This window comes from Erpetoichthys calabaricus, chromosome 6 (assembly GCF_900747795.2).
Source record: "Erpetoichthys calabaricus chromosome 6, fErpCal1.3, whole genome shotgun sequence".
Classification (NCBI taxonomy): Eukaryota; Metazoa; Chordata; class Cladistia; order Polypteriformes; family Polypteridae; genus Erpetoichthys; species Erpetoichthys calabaricus.
The window spans coordinates 79,701,463-79,722,107 of NC_041399.2; the positions used below are offsets into that span (position 1 = coordinate 79,701,463).

The window sequence follows — 20,645 nt, forward strand, 5'->3', positions numbered from 1 at the left end:
CGTTCCTAATCCTGTCCATCCTCGTCACACCCAATGCAAATCTTAACATCTTTAACTCTGCCATCTCCAGCTCTGTTGCCTGTCTTTTCGTTAGTGACTATGTGCAGTGCAACAACTACAGGTAAATGGGTTACACTAGAAGAAACAACAGGGGTATCTGCAAAGAGGATTTATTTTATCATTGGTTATCCATTCAGTTCACCTTTCAATCCATTGTGTATCTCTGAACAAGTCTCTTAATCCATGCCTTTGTAGCTGTTTATACGCTGTGTGTGTATTATGCAGTGTGTACTGTACATACTGTACATCTAAACAGTATATAATGTAAATAACAGCATGCATTGGCTGGCGTCCCTGCCAGGGTTGGCCTCATCCCATTAACAGGTTGGGAGTTTAATACAATGGAGAGATTGGAAGATGCCCCGTACCAAGGCTATATGCTTCTCTGCCCCACTAGATGCCAGCATCCCTGGACTTCAGTACCCTTTTGGATACCCGCAGGGAATGCTGGGAACTGTAGTCTAGTGGGGTAGCCCTCTTGGGGTCCATGGGTGCCTTGTAGAAGAAATATGACATGGACCTACAGTATGTTCTGAATTAGGATGCCTTGGCCTAATTGAAATATATCACTTTTAATTTAACATGGTGATTCCATTTAGTTCAGGCAACACTTAAATCCATCTAAGCAGCAACTAAATCCTTTTAATATACATGAATTAAAAAAGAATTTATGTATCACCAGTACTCTGCAGGTTTGTATGAACTGCTAAAGTTTAATTTTATTTAAAATTGTGGCCTGTTTTATAGTCACCAGTTGCTTTTCCTAACAGATTCTATGACCTGAAAAACTGCTCATGTAGACAAGAAAAGCTGTGCAGAATATGTTGAAATGTGGAATATAAGGGGGGAAGGTGGTTCAGAAGTGGGAAACCATTTAATTTCATAAATCACTTAGTTCATTTTTTTCTCACTTGACACTTAGGTGAGTGAAGTGGAAGTCAATGGCCAATTTGAATCTGTCTGCGAATCAGTGTTCAGTGAGCTGGAGTCCCAAGCGGTGGATGCCCTGGACTTGCCAATGCCAGGCTGCTTCCGCATGAGAAGTCACAGTTACGTGAGAGCCATTGAGAAGGGCTGTTCGCAGGATGATGACTGTGTGTCGCTACGCTCATCTTCCCCACCTCGCACAACTACAACTGTGAGGACAATTCAGAGCAGCACTGGTGAGTCAACAGAAGCCCAGATTTCCAATGTAATGACTGGCATTGACCAGTTCTATTAAGTAATATCATTATTTTTATTTTACATACATGTGTATCAGCTTCCTGTATATGCTGTAAGTGTGTTGCATGCTTTAGTCTACATCATGGTGTTCTAGCTTGCTGCTTGTGCCCCTATAATCTTAAACTCAAGATCAGTGAAATCATACTGCCTTCATTTGTCATTCATGTGTGGGAGGTTGTTTAAACTAGCTACTGACTCACTTAGCAGCAAGAGTTTCTGCTCATATCTGACAAACTTAGGTTCACTTGTATTTCTTTTCCTTTTCTGAACGTGCAGTACAGTTTTACATCTATATTTTTAACTGTTAGAAAATTATTTATTTATTTGTTCATTGAGCATCATTTACTTTAATTGATCTGTGAAGTGCTTTAGCAAATAAAGTATCTCTCCATGGAGTTACTGTATCTTCAAAGAAAAAAATGCTTCATTTCTAACTTGAGTTAGCCTGCATTCCAAATTGACATCCTTTTCAGATAATTTCTGTTCATGTAATAGTTTTTTTTTTTATATAATTGTTCTTAAATAGAATCTCATCCACTGAGTCATTTTTTCCAGTCATTGCCTGTTCTCCTGCTGACAGTAAGACAAGTTATGCTAGTGCAGTCTTGGATGATTGATCTTTTAAGTAATGTACGGATGCAGTGTACATACAGAATTTACCTACTTTGATTGGAGCAGAAGTTTTTAGAGTTATGAGAATTGAACATAATAACTAACAAACAACTTCGACATTTGAGGCCACACAAATAGAGGAAGATCTGCAATCAAAACAAAAGGACTGGAGGTGTTTTATAGGGGGAGAGCTCAGGAACTATAAATATCAACAGATTAATTTGCTAAAGAAAAATAACTTAATTTCATGGGAGAGTTCGAACAGTGAAAGAATGAATTCACCACGGGGTCTTATACAAGATGGGCACCCTGACAATACACATGTGTGTTGTAGGTCAATTTCCTGCTGGAGAAAACATATTTACGCTAAATACAGCTCTCTGCCTGACTGAAACCGGTACTTCTCAAAGATGTACCTGTATTTGGACAGTCCATCTTGCCCTTGATGGCAACAAGCTTTCCAGATCACCTCCTTCTGAAAAGCAACCCCAGGTGTTGCCACCACCACTGTACTTGACAATAGGTATGGTATTGGGCCAAAGATTTTATTTTGCTTTCAGACAAAGAGTTCAACATTAGTCTCATCAGACCACAAACATTGCTTCCAGAGGTTTTTAGATTTTATCATAGGGCTTCTAGGTAACTCCAGGAGTGACTGAAATTTGGCCTTTCTCAGAGGTTCTTCTGATGTGGTTGGAAAATAAGACATGCCCCACAGGAACAGAGAAGGTGAGGACCAGAAGAAAAACATGGTCAAAAGAAAAAAGAGTGCAGGAGCTAAAATCAGAAAGACAAATGATCTAACAACAAAACTAAATTACTAATCTGGAGACAAGATCAACATCTAAGTAAAAGTTAAAAAAATAAATTAATAAAGAAGAGTTTTTGCAATAGTTTGCAATAGCTAAAATCTCAAATGAAGTACAGTATGCAGTGCCAGCTTTTGAACCATTACATGTATGATAAATCATCACACAACTTCCAAAGCCACATCCCTAGCAACTGATTGTCAAGTCATCACAAGAGTACCACAAATTGGCAGCACCCAAGGAAAAACCGAAATGACATTATGGCATTCACCAAACCCTAATGATTACAAATATGACTTATTTAAAAACACATTCTAGAAAGGAAATATTTGTAAATTCTGAATGTTCAAAACTTTCCAAATCTCTGTTTAGAGTCTTGGTTCTGCTTGAACAAAGCAGGGGATGATTTACTGAGGACCAGAAGATAAAACTTTTGTCTAAATACCTGGGGCCTCATGTATAAACGGTGCGTACGCACAGAAATGTTGCGTATGAACGTTTCCACGCTCAAATCGCATGTATAAAACCTAAACTTGGTGTAAAGCCATGCACATTTCCACGGTACCTCATACCCTGGCGTACGCAATTTCTCCGCTCAGTTTTGCAGACTGGCGGCACCCAGCGTCAAAGCAGTGCTACTGTTCCTGTGTGGTCACCCTTTCTTTCTTAGATCCACATTCCTGACGCGGCTTTATAAATACACTGAAACTAACTGCATATTATTAGTGTAATGCATCTGATTGTAATTAACCTGCAGCAATATAATGGTCCAGGGAATAGCCATAGTATTCCAAATACCATAACTGCTTTAGCATTGTTACTCTCAATGCATCTTCTTCTTCTTTCAGCTGCTCCCGTTGGTTGCCACAGCAGGTCATCTTTTTCCATATTACTCTCACTGCACCACTCGGAGTATTTATATCACTGTATCTGAGTGGGGAATCACAGCAGCAGCTGATTGGAAAGAGAATTATCGGTATACAGCATGAAGCAGACGCTGCCTCAGCCACGGCAAAACGCTTCAGAGACTTTCCTGTACGGACTTCGCGGTTTAGAAAAAGTTTCATCCCAAGAACTATAAACGCACTCAATCAGTCCATCAAGTGCTCCTTGTAGAACTGTTTGTACATATAAGTACAATTACCTCACTGTAAACTTGCACTACAGTTATAATATTGCGCAATCTGCGCCACTTTATAAAGCGCGTATTTACATATGATGACGATATCATTTTTAAGATGAAATGCAGCAAAATATGTTGATTATATTATACAGATAAAATTTTAACTTCATTTAAATAATTTGCATTGTTAATAATTAAACATGTGAGGACACGACGCCACAGCGCTAGCTAGTTCAGGGATTGCTCCTGCATTGCGTTGTATTCTTGCTGGTGCTGACGCGACACTGGAAGGATAAACGGATAGAATAATTAAACATGTACTATGAAGATATTTCAATGTTCCTTAAAAGTTTTGAAGAATCAGCGTTCTAAGCTTACAAATGGCTTCACGTCTATTACAGAGCTGATTGTGTGGCGATTGGGTATTTGGAGAAAGAAAAGTAAGGACAGGAATTGGAGGTTAGTACGTTTGAAAGAGACAGTACTTCTGTAATAAATTATTTCATCGAAGGTCGCGCATGGCGCAGAAAGCCTCTTGCGTGAGACATGAACAAGCACTGTGCCACCGTGTTCCCATGTTTAATAACATGCTTTCATTCCTATCATCATGAAAAAGATATCACATATACATCTCAGTATTTTAATTATTCAGAGAGCTGTAATATCACAAATGTAATGGATTATGTGTCCTGTCGGAGAAAGAGAAAGCCCGTTTAAGAAGCAGGTAGTGATTCACACACATAGAGCACATAGAAGATCAAACACAGAACAAAGCATTTAAAGTGCTACTTTAGTTACAATGGGATTTGAGAAACTAGTAAATTAAACGATTTTAAGATGAAGTTTATGGTGTTCTACGTTAATGGCAAAATAAACTACATGATTAAAGTGGAAATTTCGAGATTAAAGTTGACATTTCGTGCTTTTTTCCCCACTGTGTGTCTTTTTTTTTGTCTGTACCCTAATAAGCTATCATATGACACTCAGATGGTGGGCTACGACTCGCCTTTTCATGGCGACTTTGATATGTGATTTCTTTTTTATTTCGGGCACTCTGCGACTTTGTGAACTTGAGCTTTCGAGTTTCTCCGACACTCTGTCACTCGATCAGCTTCCTTTTGTTGATAATACCACTGTTTAAACCAACAAATAGTATGTTTTTCCTTTGCCTCCGCTTGGTATTCGCTGAAATTCTTATATTTTCCCCCGTGCTTTTCCCATTGTCTTTTCACAGAAGGCTATTTATATTGATTTGCTATTCAAAGAGGCGTAATTCTGGGAGGAGTTGGGGCGGGACGGAAGGCGCGTGCATGTGCGTTACTTTTCACGCTGATCGGGATTTATGTAGCGGAAGAACGTGGAAGTTTGCGTACATACAGATTCCTGCATCTGGATTTTTCTGTGCGTACGCACATTCCCGCTTTTGTGCTTACGCCATGTTATAGTGTGAGTTCTACGCACAGCGTTATACATGAGGCCCCTGGTTCTTTACGAAAAAGTCAGAAAAGATATTTAGTCTAATCACAAACTCAACCATAGTTGACATTTCCTTGTCAATAACTTGCTAACCAAAATGTAGTAAACCAAATGTTCTTGTTAAATCTCACAATGATAATTAAATTTCAGAAGACCAGTTGACCCTTTAAACCGTTGGGAAGGTGACATCATGCATCCTCCCAGCCCAAGTTCTATAGCAATACAGAGGCAACCACTCCACCAAAGAGCAGTGTCCATAATTAACATAATTACATCAGAAAACACACGAAAATACTTGTAACTATAAGAAAACAAAACTTAAACAAAAAACTTTAGCCAGAAATGAGTTCAGCAGTTCCTAATACCATACTAACATATAAATCTTTCCAAAGATAAAAATCAATAACATGTGTTAGAATCATAAGTCTGTGAGAAAAATGTATCTAATGAGAAACAAATGTTTACATTTCCACATATCAAAGCACAAGTGGCTTCCTTCTAGCCATTTTCTCAATGAGGCTAAATCTATAAAATGCTGAAGAAATTGTCAATGTCTGCACAGTTTTTCCCATGTTTGGGTTGTGCCACCTTAACAGCTTAATGTCAAAGTTCCATGGGCAGTTCTTTGGTCTTCATGAGAACAGGACTGGTCTGATCTGCTATTTTAGTTGTGAGCACCTACAAAGCCAGTGATATTTATTGTTCAACCATATAACTGAACACAGACAGCTTTGATATTAACACAGGTGTAGCCTATTAATGTACTTAGTGTGATCTTGCAAGAAAATTGAAGTTTAGGCTATTAAATCAAAGGGGATGAATACATATTAATTAAGTAAATTTAAAAATTTTAATTAATATCATTAATTAATTTTTATATAATTTTTAATATTTTATTCCAATTTTAACATTACAGAGAATTGTTTCTGCAGTAGTAGAAAATAATGTAGTATAAATATACAATAGTTTGACTTTCCATTACAGCAAAATGAGAAATAATTAACAAGGGGTTTAAAAATTTTCTGAAATGCTGTGTTGGCTGTTCTTCTGCCATATTTGTGACACTATTGTACATAGAAAGCAAAAACAAAAGAAATCCAAACAAACAAATCAGTAAACTGTATATGGTGCACAGTGCTTTGACTGCAGTCTTGTCATATGTGTGATGAAACATGTTGAAACCTGTCATTTAATGCTGCGTAACCACTGCCTCTTTGTATTATTTCCTTGTTGGCATGAGTCCCACATAGAAGAGCAGGAGCTGATTTGAAATTTTACAATGGCTTGTAACAATATTAAGATAAAGCAAGGATGGCAGTCGTATATGAAGCAGGAATAGGATAATAGATCAAAGACAGTATGGGATTACATCAAGGTTTGGCTTTGAGCCCAATATTGTTTATGTGAATATTAGTTGAGATGAATAAGTCGGTAAAGAAGAAGTCACTGCAGTCAGTGCTATTTGCAGATGATCTTGAATTGGGTGAAGCTACAAGAAGAGGTACTGGAAGTGGATTTTGAGATGTGGAGAGATGGTCTAGACAGTAATAGGATGAAGATAAATACATCAAAAACTCAATATATGTCTTGCAACTATAGCGGAGAGGCTAAGAATGGAAAAGTTAAGCTGGGAGCAGATGAGCTAGAAAATGTTATGCCAGTTGCAAGACCACAAGGAAAATTGACAGCTCTGCAGCACAGATGCTCACCTCATGTCCTTCCCCAAACTGACCACCCCTTGTAATCTTCTGGCAATGAGTATTTAAGAGCAACCAGAATATTTAAATCAGCAGACCTGAAGATGTGAATTAAGGGATAAGATCAAAAATAACAAGAAGTCTTTCCTAAAGACTGAAAATAGAATCGAAAACCTAAGGAAGCCTTTTGTAAGGCTTGTGAGTTACTTTCAAGCCAGAGAATTTAATTGTGAACATAGCCGGTGTTTTGTCGTGATAGGAATCTAAGGTCGCCCTGTTTTCCCCATTTAGACTTTTTACTACATATAAATCAACAGAATGTCTAAAATCCTATTTATAGCTCTTGTATGTTTACTCGTACCAGCCTGGGCACTGTCGAGGTTGATGATTATTGTAGTTCAATACTTCCCCCAGGCAATTAGACAGAGTACCAAAACAGACAAGAGAGAAAGATATACTTATTCATTCATACATTAATTTAACATTTCCAGTTATGCTCAAATATAAGCAGAGTAAAAATAAGTGTTAGCAAAATAATACAACCTGATTAATAAGCGGTTTGTGTTGCTTAGCTTACCAGGTGTCTCTTTGTCTTAGTATGTTGATTGGCCTCTTTTCTGACGTGATCCATCATGGCCTTTAGATGGAATGATAGAGATAAGGTATGGCCCCTCTATGGATATAAAGTGAGAATGGCCTTCTGCAAGAATGGAAAATCAGAGGACACAGCATGCTTCTGCAAACATCAGTTTAACAGTCCTTGACAGGGTATGTTCATTTCCTTTTCATCTTGGGCACCAGCCTCAATTCCATTCCTGGTTGAGTATCAAAACCAAGATTGCCTAACCATAGTTCAATGTCAAAATCTGTATTCCTTCACTACACAGTATTCAGTAATGAGTCTTCATAACGTGAGTCAGGGAAGAAGATTCAAAGGGACAGAGATTGGTGGCAGAAATTAGGCAGAGAATGAGAATGGGATATAAAAATTGCAGAAAGTGTAACGAATACTCTGTGACAAAAGAATAGCTGTCAAGATAAAAGGAAAATAGTCAAGACAGTAGGGAGACCAGCAATATTGTATAGTGCAGAAACTTTGGGAACAACTGAAGGAATGTAATTTCAAAAAATGAAAATACCATTGTAGATGAAAAGTAGAAAATGGATATATTATGGGATGCTTAATGTTGAAAGGGCTATGGTGCAGGAGAGAAGTCTCATGTGAGATGGACACATATGGGTACATGAGGAAAAGATTGTGCTATGGAGAATATTAGAGATGGAATTCCCAGGAGAAAGAAAGGGAGGAAGACTAAAAACTAGATGGAAGAATGTGCTAATGAAGAAGACTGGGTTTAATAAGGAGATGGATGGAAATTGAAGTTAGTGGAAAGAGATACACCTCCATTATGTCTGAAGTACTTGCAAATCTACAGGGAAATAAGGTTATTTTAGAAAACACTTTAGTAGGATTACTACTGGCCTGTTGTTGATCTTTTCAGGTGGTGAAATCTTGTGGTAAGTTGACCCAAACTCCCCGGCCCCCACCCATCTCCACCAAAACACACTTCAAACTTCCACCTTGCAATGGTTGTCTGAGCCTTAGAGTAGAATTATGAACAACTTAGCCTGCTTAGCTAAAGGAACTCTGTTGCTCTCTGTACCTGTAAAATAATGGTGTTGTCACCGGAGGAAGGTTTAATTTGTGGGTAATAAAAAGAAGACTGGTCTCAAGTGGGAGGAAGTGCACTGTCGAATAGTTATTTAGAAAGACAAAATAAAAAGAGCACCATTGGAAAAATCATGAGTGAACATGAAAAAGGATGGCAGCAGTAGGAAGCCATCTAGGTGTCCCAAAATCCAACTGTCAAAAAATGAGAGGTGGCAAACCAATTGAGTTTTTGTTTTGTTATATGCAGTATGTGATACATAAAATATTTATGTACAATAATATACTCTAGTCTAATTATCATACTCCTGAATGAATTCATTTACTGTCCTTACCATAATAATACTTTAGATGCTATGGCTCATTAGTCAGTTGATGCATTGTATATTTTCTAGACACCTTTACCCAGCTGCAATATAAAAATAAGAATACACAATTTGTCATTGTTTACTTACAGGTAGATTAAATGACTTGCTAAAGGTCAATAATGCTAACTTGACAAGCACTGTCATGGTTTAATATCTCCAGTGGCTTAGTCACTGCAGCACACTATCTAGTACTAGCCAGACTTTTGTTATATTTTGGGAAACTTGGAATTCTTGTTAACTTTGCCACTTGTGAAAATTCTGTTAGTGTTTCTTCCTTTCTTACGTGACAGCAGGACAAGGTAAGCTTGTTTGATCAAGCGATGTTGATGAGAGAATAAATAGAATTGGCGCAATAGTAATAAGAATAAAATCTTAACACTCAAGAAGGAAATTTGAGGATGGTATAAGGGTATCTTATTTAAAAATCCAGATTTCACAATGTTGTAGTAACCATTACATACCAGCACAAAAACATTAAAGAAATGTATTTTGAATGGATATTGTTTAATAACATCAGAAGCATAAAAAAGGGTTTGTCAATGTTTTTTTTCTGATTTTTATTTTGGCTGCTGTGTAGCCTGATCAGAATGTGCCCGTATTGTGCTGACAATACAGACCCTTACCAGCGGATCCACCATCCAGATATTTACTGTTCCACTTACCCTGAATGAAATGACCGTCCACTAAAGAGGACTGGAGAAGTCATCAGATTTAGAACTGTTGCATCTCCAGGGCAGCCCACTTTCTCTGTGGTCTCTTAAAATAGAAACATGGTCTCTGCCTTTCCAGCCTGTAATAGTATGCCATAAGTTTTTCAGTCTTCCAAACATACTACGCAAGGAGGGTCCAGCTCTCACAGTATTTGAGTCATGTAACAATTGGTACTCAGATAGCATCTTCCATTATTCCATGGGTGTATATATAAGGTATTCTACCACGACCCCAACCCCTGTGGTACCCCTCACTCTGCACTAGCAGGCATTGTCCTTGTTGTTCCTGCTAGTGCATGCGTCTGTCACTTTTCTTGGGGACTTGTAATACCGTGCCCCTGCCCTGTACTGACCTTTGCTGTCTGCAGTTCCCTAGTGTACTGGGTCACCCATTACAACATGTTATCTGTCGACTGTCACATCTGCACTAAATGTCTGTTTCCCTGTCCTGTCTTTTCTAATTTTTTGTATTGATTCATTTCAGAGAAATTAGGTGAAAAGAATGGTCAGGCATAGTTAGGCTAAATTTCCTGTTCTTGTAAAAATTTGCCCATGACAAACATTAGATAGATAGATAGATAGATAGATAGATAGATAGATAGATAGATAGATAGATAGATAGATAGATAGATAGATAGATAGATAGATAGATAGATAGATAGATAGATAGATAGATAGATACTTTATTAATCCCAATGGGAAATTCACATTAGCTACTTTTGTATAGAACACACAAAGAATTGTGTTCTTGCCATACATTTACAGGACTAGAACCAGTTTGGTCAGTTCATTGTCATTTTTTATTAATTGTAATTTCTCACCATTGGTTAACTTAATAATGTTAATGTAAAAACAGCAAATTTAGCAGCAAATATAGGTGTATTCATCAAAACACAATCCACTTAATTTCATATTTGTCTCATCATTAAGTCGTCACTTTTGAACTTCTTTATGAGAAAGCTAAATTTTAATGTTAAGTGCTGTTATAAAATTGAAACTTCATTCTTTTATAAAAGTCAAATGCATGTGTTCCTTAGAAAGCCAGAATTATTATTTATTATTTGTATTTAATTGAAAGAAAGGCAAATTAGAGGCAGTGTGTGAAACACAGAGTGAAATGTGCTTGATAGTATCAAAGGCAATTCTGAATATCCTTCTTGAGAGTATAAAGTGGAAGGCCAACAAATTGTTAGCTAAAGCACCATGTGAATTTGGGAAAAAATGTAGAAAGAGAAAGCTCTTAAGAAGATTTTGTGTCAAAGAAGAGCAAAGCTCAATTAGAAGTTGGTTATAAGCATTACAGATTTTAATGGATTAAAGAAGAAGTCAAAATATATACAGTTGTGGCAAAGGCACTATATAGGTGTCGACCCGACACAGACTGACAACTGAGGCACAGGTATAAACAAATGAAAAGATTTATTTTTCTTCAGCTGGGGGCCATGTCTTCCCCATGTCCCTCAGCCCTAACACAGTCCCAAAGCCACAACAAAAGAAAAACACCCAAAAACACACTCTTCTTCTTCTTCCTCTTCCTAATCCTTCCTCTTCCTCCACTCCTCCCAGGCAGCTTTGTCGTCATTGTCATTGTCCTCGTCCTCCTCCTCCCGACTCTGGCGCCTGGGAGTGGTGACTGTCGGCTCCTTTTATAACCCACCCGGAAGTGCTGCAGGTGCTCGTTGACCTACTTCCGGCTGCACCTCCCAGTGTGTCTGCGTTCCCGCCCTAACGGACTCATTAGGCCATGCAGCTACCCCTGGTGGTGGCCATGGAGCCCAACAAGAATGAGCTCCAGTGTTCCAAAATATTGGCCCCGATGCAACCCAGGGGTGCTGCCAGCAAGTGTTCCGGGGGACGTAGTGTGCATCCCATGACTGCTCCCCCAGATCCAGAGTCAAAGGGACGTTCCGACCGGGTCCCGGCCATCTGCCACACAGTACAGTAATTAAGGAAAACAGGGATGAACTGGAGAAATCTAACACATTTTAGTAGGGATGGGAAAAAAAACGGTATGTTGTTACTAATTGGGTACCAAACCTATGAAAACGTAACAGTACTGGCTTGTTTAGTATTGGTAGTACAGGGAAAATTGGTACTGCAGTTAGGCATGACTACAGGTGCACAAATTACTGCGGAAGGTACAATAACACGTGATAGCCCAACTCAATAATCCATATAGCAGCACATCAACACTGCCAAAAAAACAGCAGCAGTCATCTCTGGAATTTCTTTGTGAATTTCAGCAGATAAGCATTTGTTATCCTCTTTAATAAAATCCCTGTGTGCGTCCATGTGTCCGTGTGTGTGTGTCTTCTGGTGAAGTGCGCATGCGTGGGGCACGGTGCGATGCTTCAAAGGCCGCCTGACGCGTCACACAAGACAGAGAGGGTGGGACTTATAAAATATCGTGCAGCCGATCCAATCGGATTTCAGTAAATGAGGTAAGACCTAAAACATAACGCACGAAAAATCCAATCGGGTACTGAGACACGGAGACCAGCTTCCCCAAAGAGGTGGGATTAGTGTTTCTTCTTGTGCAAGTGTTCACTCTGAGGATGTCAGATTTGCGATTAACAAACTTGGCCCGGTAAAGTGTTTTCCTAAATATACAAATTTTCATGATAATACAATAGGATGACTTTTAAAAGTACATTTATTTTCGCGCACATAAAATCCGTTGCTGGGGAGATGCCATACATACAATAATCAGCTGCACGCCAGCACAGATTAAAATACTTGCTGGAGAGACGTATTACTGTGAGAGAAAATTAAAGGCACACAATACAGTGACGCATATTACAGCCACATACAAGCCAGTATTACTGTAACAGAAAATAGATGGTCCTTTGCCATTTAATATAGACTGTTCCTACTAATGTTTATGCACTACTATTCTAGTGCCCGTTATTGTAACGGGCTTAATGTCTAGTTTAAAAATAAAAAGCAAAACACACACGCAGCCTCACATTATTGCCACTTTTATCCCATTATGGAATTAATTCAGAAACAGATTTGAGCATGCTGTAAAAGCAAAATAATGTTACTGATTGAATGAGGTGTGATCGTTTAACTTGTATTGTCATGCATTTGTAAAAGAAGATGAAAAGGTAACAAGATGAATCGCTTTTAAATAGTGTCCTACACTGCCCTGATAAATGAACGCAGGCTTCGTATTCATTCTTTGATTGTAATAAGCACTTCTACAGATGTCCATCAGTTCAAGCATCTGTCCATTTTTTAACCAGTGTATACAGTTCAGGATTGACCTGGGGTGCGACTCACATGCATCCACAGTTATGCATATACAAGTAGGTCTATGGAATGTGGGAGGACTGACAGAACAAACAACAGATGTAGCATGTAAACTCGACTAAAGTTGCACTTCTCTTCTACCATCAACTACCAAGCATTTTTTTTGGTTGATTTTACAAAATAGGCAAAAATGGCCTTAACTTTATGATCAATAACAATGCCACTATCGATTATGTTATTGGTGTTAAGTATGAAATCATACAGATTGATCTTATACAGTAGTATAAGAAAGGAGTTGTATGTTCAGAGATAGACTGATTTCTTCTTCATGAAGTAGTCCCGCATTGTATCTTTTGTTGCCATTATGTAAAAATCACTGTAGGTTAATTGGTAAGTAAAGATTTTAAGAACGGCTGAGGCTGCTCGCCTTGTAACTTAAAATCTGTGAAGCGATCTGTATTGACAGTAAACACATTACTCTCCTGAGTTTAATGAGCTACGATATAATTAATTTACTGAAAATATCTAAGGTATTTTTCATTTGAAACCCTAACAATGTGGGAAGAAAGTTCACTCATGTCCAAGGAAGTGTTAAAATACTGTCAAAGGCTTATCACTGTGCTGGTGTTCCTCAATAAAGACCACTTACACCCAATGATGTATAATAATGGAAGAAATTGGATGATCTGCCACCTTGGCATTTTAATTTTTGTGCTTTTAGACAAAATAAGAAATGCCATGTGAAAGGTTCCTTTCAGTATTATTCACCCTGTGTATTTGCCAAGCTTTGGCTCTGGGTGGGCAACAAAGTGCAATGTACATACTTCAGAGCTGGGAATTTTAATTTTGTTACTTTTCAAATTCATATTCTTAATTTTGTAGCTAGATCATTATGAGAACAAATATGCACTCATGCCTAATATAGGGAAGAACTTTGATATTCTTGTTTTTTTCTCATTTACCCTAGATAGGGTCAAAGTGGTAATGTGGTCTGCAGGCCATAGCAGACATCCCTATACCCAACAGCAGTTTTCTAATTTCTCTGTCAAGAGATGTCATTGGTCACCCCCCTTGAGTCGCACTCAATAAGCCATGCTCATTAAACACCACCTATGAAGCCCCCAGGAGACATCCTAAATTCAGACAAATGTAGCACACCAATACTAAAGGGTTCTTTGGACTGTGGAAGGAAATCCATATGGTCATGGGGAGAACATGCAGACTCCACACAGGGAGCACACAGAATTTCAACCCAAGTCTCCTTGTTGCAAGGCAGAGCTGCCACCACTGTGCCACCATAAAACCCACAACAATAGTCACCAAATTATAATACTTATGCCTTTATAACGTTATTAGTAGATGCACACTTTTTATTTTGATGTGTGTTGCATTTTGTGGAGGCCTAATGCACACACACTACAGAAATCATCTTTTCACCTCGCCAAAGTTAAAACCCAGTTCTGCCTCTGCTTTTTGTACCATCCTATACAACCATTGATGCTTATTTTCATCTTCTTTCCAGTCAATATAATAGGGAAATACAGCTTATTTACTTCTTAATAGCATGCAAGAGTGCTGGAAATTAGTTGAAAAAGTGACTCCAAATAGCCAATAGAAACTCTTTTGCGTCCATTCACTTGTTTAAGGATTGAACTGAGACAGGATGCAAGACCCTTATGAATTCACATGCTCACTCCACTAAAGCATATTCAAGCAGAAGTAACTAAGCATCTCTAACCAGCACTGGCACTCAGCAAAAATCCATATATAGCACAGGGAGATCCATATTATAAGTGGAATGAAATTAAAGAAAACGATTAATAGCCTCCCCTAGAAAGCTCATTAAACCTCTGGTTCAAATAACTTAACAAGCAACAGTTAAACTGTTTCATGCACAGTTGGTAGAATGTTGACATGAGAACTGAAGGCAGTTGATCTGACATACCACTTCTTCTGTACTACTTCATACAATTAATATTTTTACATTTACTGATTCATATATTGTTGCTGTACCATATCTATGACCAGATGTGAATTACACAGCACCCGAGCATATGAGTAAAGCCTGGCCCATCTGACCATATCATTTATAATCAAAGGCACCTAGTGGTAGTCACAAAGAATCCCACAGTAGAAAATATTACATCTGAGAAGGTTTGACGTCATTGGTGTGATTGTCATACATGATGCCTCCATGATTTAACACAGACTGATGAGCACTGCATTTGATGCCTACTTTTAGCTCTGGCTCATCCTTTTTTAGCACACTACTAAGAGAGATGCTTTTATCTTTTTCAAATGCTAAAGTGTAACCATGGCAATTGACTCTGTGTCATCTGTGTGTGCCTTGTAACAGCAGAATGAAATAGTGAATGAAGCCATTCTTTGATAAAAGATTTTATGTTGTGTTAAAAACTAACTTTTTTGTCCTTTAAAATACCCACCCATCCATCCATCTATTCCAGATGATAGCTGTTGGAAGGCCGTGCAAGAACATAACGGGTGATCAGTCTGTCACTAGGTGTTCACACCCACACTTACTCATATTAAACCAGTTCAGAGCTCGCTCTTCTGCCTCACAGAGCTTGGATCCTGGCCTCATTATTGCCTATTGTGATCTCTAGAGAGCACTTTGGAGCTATTGCTGAACCCAAATTATGCCAAACAGACCAGAATAAGTAAAAAGACGCAGTTTATTTTAACAAAAAAGTAAATATAAGAAAATTAAATAGGATATGGAAGACAAGTGGTACAACATATAGTAAAACAATCAAACGGAGAACTCAATAGTCACTCTGAGCACTCCATTACTAGGTTCTATCAGGTAAATTGGCTGGACCACTTGCCTCCTAAACAGTATCTTAAAAGATAAGTTCAATATTTTTCATGTTGATGTTATTTCTTCACAATCATGGTATATATTAATTTACTATATAAACCTGTGTTCTAAATTGAAGCATTTTTTATAAGTTGTAAGAAAGGCCTAACCTGTTCTTATGCTTTAAAATGGAAGTGAATGGTGAGCGGGGGTGCTTCTCGTTCTTCTCTTACAATCCACATTTTTTTCTATTCCCTTTGTCCTGCCACTCAACAACTCATTTTTAACTCTCTTTACGTTCTTCACTCAGTTGGAGACTGTCTGCAAGGGGCTTTCTTGGCCCACTAGGAACGAACCACTTCTCAGAACTTCTGGAGATAACTTCTGGTATCAGGAGCATCCTTGGAAACTACTCAGCTATCCTTCTAGAACTCTTATTAATAACCCTTGGTGTCTGTGTAATCCTGGACACAAGCTGTTTTTTAAAGGGTGCAACATAGCATGTTATAAGGATCCATTTGTAAGGTATAGGAATTTGTGAGACTCAATACACTGGGGAATTCCTGCTCACGTAACCATTCTCCCCTAACTTTTTTGCGGAGTGGTAGCTCTGATGCTGGGGATCTGCACTGGCAATATGAAGGTTGCCGGTTCGAATCCCGTAAATGAAAATAGGGACTCTGCTCTGTTGGGCCCTTAAGCAAAGCTCTTAACCTGCAATTGCTGAGCGCTTTGAGTAGTGAGAAAAGCACTATATAAATGCAAAGAAAGAAGAATTATTATTATTTCAATGAAGCTACCACTTATGCACTTATGCATTCAATACCTTTGTAAAAGTAATAACCATCAACTGGCTTAGTGTACACTGTGATTAAAGATCAATTAGTGTGTTCATTTAAGTGCATTTGGTATGTTAGTCTTTAAGAAAAAAGATACCATCAACAAATTAACCATTTCTGACATTGTTAATGTGCATTTTCAAAGAAATTAATCAAGGATTTAAATACTCTGACAAAAGAGGACAGGTTTTTATGTTAGACTTCTATTTAGTAAAGCCTAAAAAGACCTTGGGCACACTGCTATACTTCATTTTTATATTTGATGAAGCTTAGAAAAGAAAGATTACATAATGCAGATGTCTTCTGATTCTACCTCTGTAAATTTAGCCATACAGACTTCAAACAGGGTCGTCTTACCAGCATCATAGGCACCTGGGCAAAGTAGTACGCTGGGGCCCCTGTTTTGATATCAAAACAGGAAACATACATAGGCATCAGAAACATCATGGGCCACTATGTTCCTGGGACCCCCAGCCAGTGCCAATTGTGCCCATACGTTAAAATGGCCCTGCACTTTTGTGTGCCTATTTCCAAGGTTCCCTACAAAATTAAAGTCACAGTGTTTCCTACTGGCAGTGACCCAGGTTCACTAGTAGCCAGTGCCACAGCACTTTCAACTTGTTTCCTGTACAGCCCCAAAAGAAGCCTCCTCCACAATATACTGTATGGAGTTTGCATTTCTTAAATATCAAATGTAAGATAGGATCCAGCCCTTGACAGGGTGCCATACCATCACCACACACACTCAGTGTAATGGGACCAGTTTGGAGTTGCCAGTCTCCCTGCATTTCATAAACTCAGAGAGCATGTGCAAAGACCGCTGACCATGGCTAGTCTGGGATTCAAACCCAGGACTCTGGATTGTTGCAGTGCTAATCAAGAACTGATCCCATATGCTTAAAATTATTTACCTCCAGTAAGAAGAGGGCCTAGCTATCTAATAGCAGCCCAATCAAAAGTGAACTTGTGCATGCTAGTCACTTAACACTAAATGCAAGAATAACCTGAGATTTAAAAATGTTACTGTTTCTTTATAGTTCAGAGCTTGGGGTGGTCTAATTGCTTAATTAAACTGTAAATTAACCAACATTCACCCTGAGGCAGAAGTGTGGCTTGTTACAAAGAATTTTCATGAATGCATAAATATTGGCAAAAAGTAAATTACTGAATTCTGAAAATATTTTTTAATACAAGATAACCCTGACCTGGATAAGTAGGTTAGGAAATGGAAGGATGGATAAGAATGCATTAGACTGTGCTCAGTTCATCTTTTAGTAAGGCTGGTAAAGTTGTTTACTTTTCATTTTAACAAAGTAAAATGCCAAACGGAAAGTCTTTAAGCAGGCACTCTTTGATAGTCTAGAAATCAGATTTCATCCTTGTTGCAAGCAATGGTATCTGGTATCTTTGAAGATCCTGTCATCAGAGCACATCTTGTCTGCATGTTTGATTCATTTCTGTGCCCTTGGTGGCAGATCTGCTTTTATCTCATTCCTGTCACATTACCTGCCTGCAGCTAATGAAGAAAGATATATATTATCAGGTTAAAACAAAAAAAAAAAATATGTTGTGAAGGAAAGAAATAAAACATCTTAACGTCCCCTCATTTTTGATTTGATGATTGCACTTTTAGGCAACATAGTCATAGGCATAGCTAAGGAGGGGGATTTTGTTTTTTAACCTCCCATTAGGTATATTTTGTGACAGTTCCTAATGATCGATAGATCGAATAAAGATTCATGTACTTTCTCATTCCCTTCTGAAATTAACTTCTGACTGCACCCCTGAGCACGAGGCTGCATGAATTTCCTCCGGATACTCCAGTTTTCCTCCCACATCAAAGAACATATAAATGAAGTTAACTGGTGGATCTCAGTTGGCCTCATATGAGTGAGAGAGGGCAGCAAAGTGGAGTCTCGAAGATGAAAGAGTCAGTCTTGGAATTCGGCACCCATTTGTGGTTCAAGTGATGTTTGCATGTTTCTCCCCTGTGTGTATGTGGGTTTTCTTCTGGGTACTCTGGTTTACCTCGCACTTGCATGTGTGTTTGGTTAATTGGCAATTCCAAACTGGGCCGTGTGGATGTCTGTTTGAATGAGACCTGCGATTGGCTGGCAGCCTGTCAACTGCCATTTCCTGCCTTGTACCCAGTGATGCCAGGATAGGTTCTGTCCCCCGCAGCTTGATTAAGCAGGGTTCAGAAGGTTATGAGCGAGTGTTCTATGTGACAGACTGGCGAGTCCCATGAATTTCTTCTTTGTGTCTGAACCTACAGGGGTTGTACAGGAAAATAAATGTATGGCTGAATGATTTCTGTATTGTAAATTCATAACCAAGGACTTCATTGTCGAATCTAAGCATTAAAGTAAAATTTAGCATATTCTGGTCTGTTTTATTGTGGTGTTAAATATTTGCAACTCTTTGCCTGTGCTACAAACGTGAGCTCAGAAATAACTTTGTGCAGTGTAGGATTTATGTGGAGAGCATGCCAGGAGAATAAATTCAATAAACTGAAATAATTTTAATATGAAGATTAAAGTTACAGGGTGCAGATTTTGTCTTTAATTTCTTAAAATGCAACAGTTTTCCTCAACAGTGCCTTATTGGCTGCTTCACAGCTACAGAGTGCCCAGTTCAAATTCTTGCCTTTCCAGTAGTTGTGTGGAGTTTGTATGTTCTCCCTGTTTCTGGATATTTTTCCTTGGATGTTACAGTTGATGGACTGGTACCTGGCCCATAATGAGTATTGCCTTGATTCAAATTTGACTGCTATGAACTCTCTTTTCTGACCTGATTAATTTGCTGAGAAAATGGATGGGTGGACTTATGCATGTAATACCCACAATGAGGGTGTGTTTTTATTTGTTTAACTTTTAATTTTGTTTTTGATGTTTCAGTCTGTTTTTTTGTATGGACTCTGTAGTCATTTAGCCAGCATGGGAGGTTAAAAAAATTCTGGTACCAGCTACATTGTAATTAATAAATACATTCACATAAAAATGACATTGAGTCCCTAACTGCTGAATCTCTTGTAGTCACTTGGTTCCTTTTTTAATAATTTCTCTCTTCAATAATTAGAGAATAAAGTATAGATGATTAGTCATTAACCATCCTTCCATTATTGGACCCACTTACTCCAGTTTAGTGTAGCTGGAACTGGAGTTGATCCTAACAGCATCAGGCAAAAGGTAAGAGCAAACCTTAGAAAAATCAATAAATAAATAGGTATCACTCCCTCACTCATTAACAAAATCGCTATTTTCTGCTTAATTAAAAAGCTGAAATGTGGCAGGATGGTATCCACTAAGAAAGGACATTTCAATATATCAATATTGAGTGGTAAAAATAGGAAAATAACAATAGGAAAAAAGTAAATACCTCAAAAATATCAAAAATGCTTTGATAGATTTAAATGAAATTTGGTGGAGTTATAAAAAAAGAAAATTAGCAGACCCGTGTTTTATTATTTGTCCATACTAATGCTTTACCAAGTACACTATGTTAACATGCCGGGCATCGCTGACAGAAGCCCAAAAAGAAAGAGTAGCAGCTGCCTGGAAGCCTGTTTGTGGTGTGCCAGTGTATGCAAAATGAAGGTCTCCAATAGAGGAGCGGTGCAGATGAATGGCTCCACGGAGCAATAGGGTGGGCTGACAAGAGAAGAAGGGGAAGTGTCTTAGACAGGAAAGTGACATGTTCAGTGCAGATGGTGCTATAAAGTGGAAGGAAGGAGGAAAGTTGTGCTAAAAAGCTGCTACTTCCATACACAACTGCAGCTTCGAGTTTTACAGTGGTTTAGATCAATTAAAATTAAATCCCTTTTGATTGAAAATGTACCAATTCCAATACCTGTAAAAGCGGATGGAAATTGTTTGTTTTACTCTCTATCATTGTGTGAATACAGTACAGTTGTGTTAGATTTGGAAATTCAGCATGAAATTTTCCAATTTGTAGTGAGACAATGGATGACATACAAAGTTTTCTCATA

At 38.3% G+C, this 20,645-nt stretch overlaps 1 protein-coding gene across 2 annotated transcripts in view; it reads left to right on the forward strand.

Moving 5' to 3' along the window:
• The window catches only part of LOC114653422 (disks large-associated protein 1-like), a 518,937-nt gene that overhangs the window by 315,693 nt on the left and 182,599 nt on the right, over positions 1 to 20,645 (forward strand). For both annotated transcript variants that reach the window (XM_051929152.1, XM_028803752.2), the window contains exon 5: positions 983 to 1,223. In XM_051929152.1, coding sequence (XP_051785112.1) covers positions 983 to 1,223 — 241 coding nt within the window. The remainder of the gene's footprint in view (positions 1 to 982; positions 1,224 to 20,645) is intronic.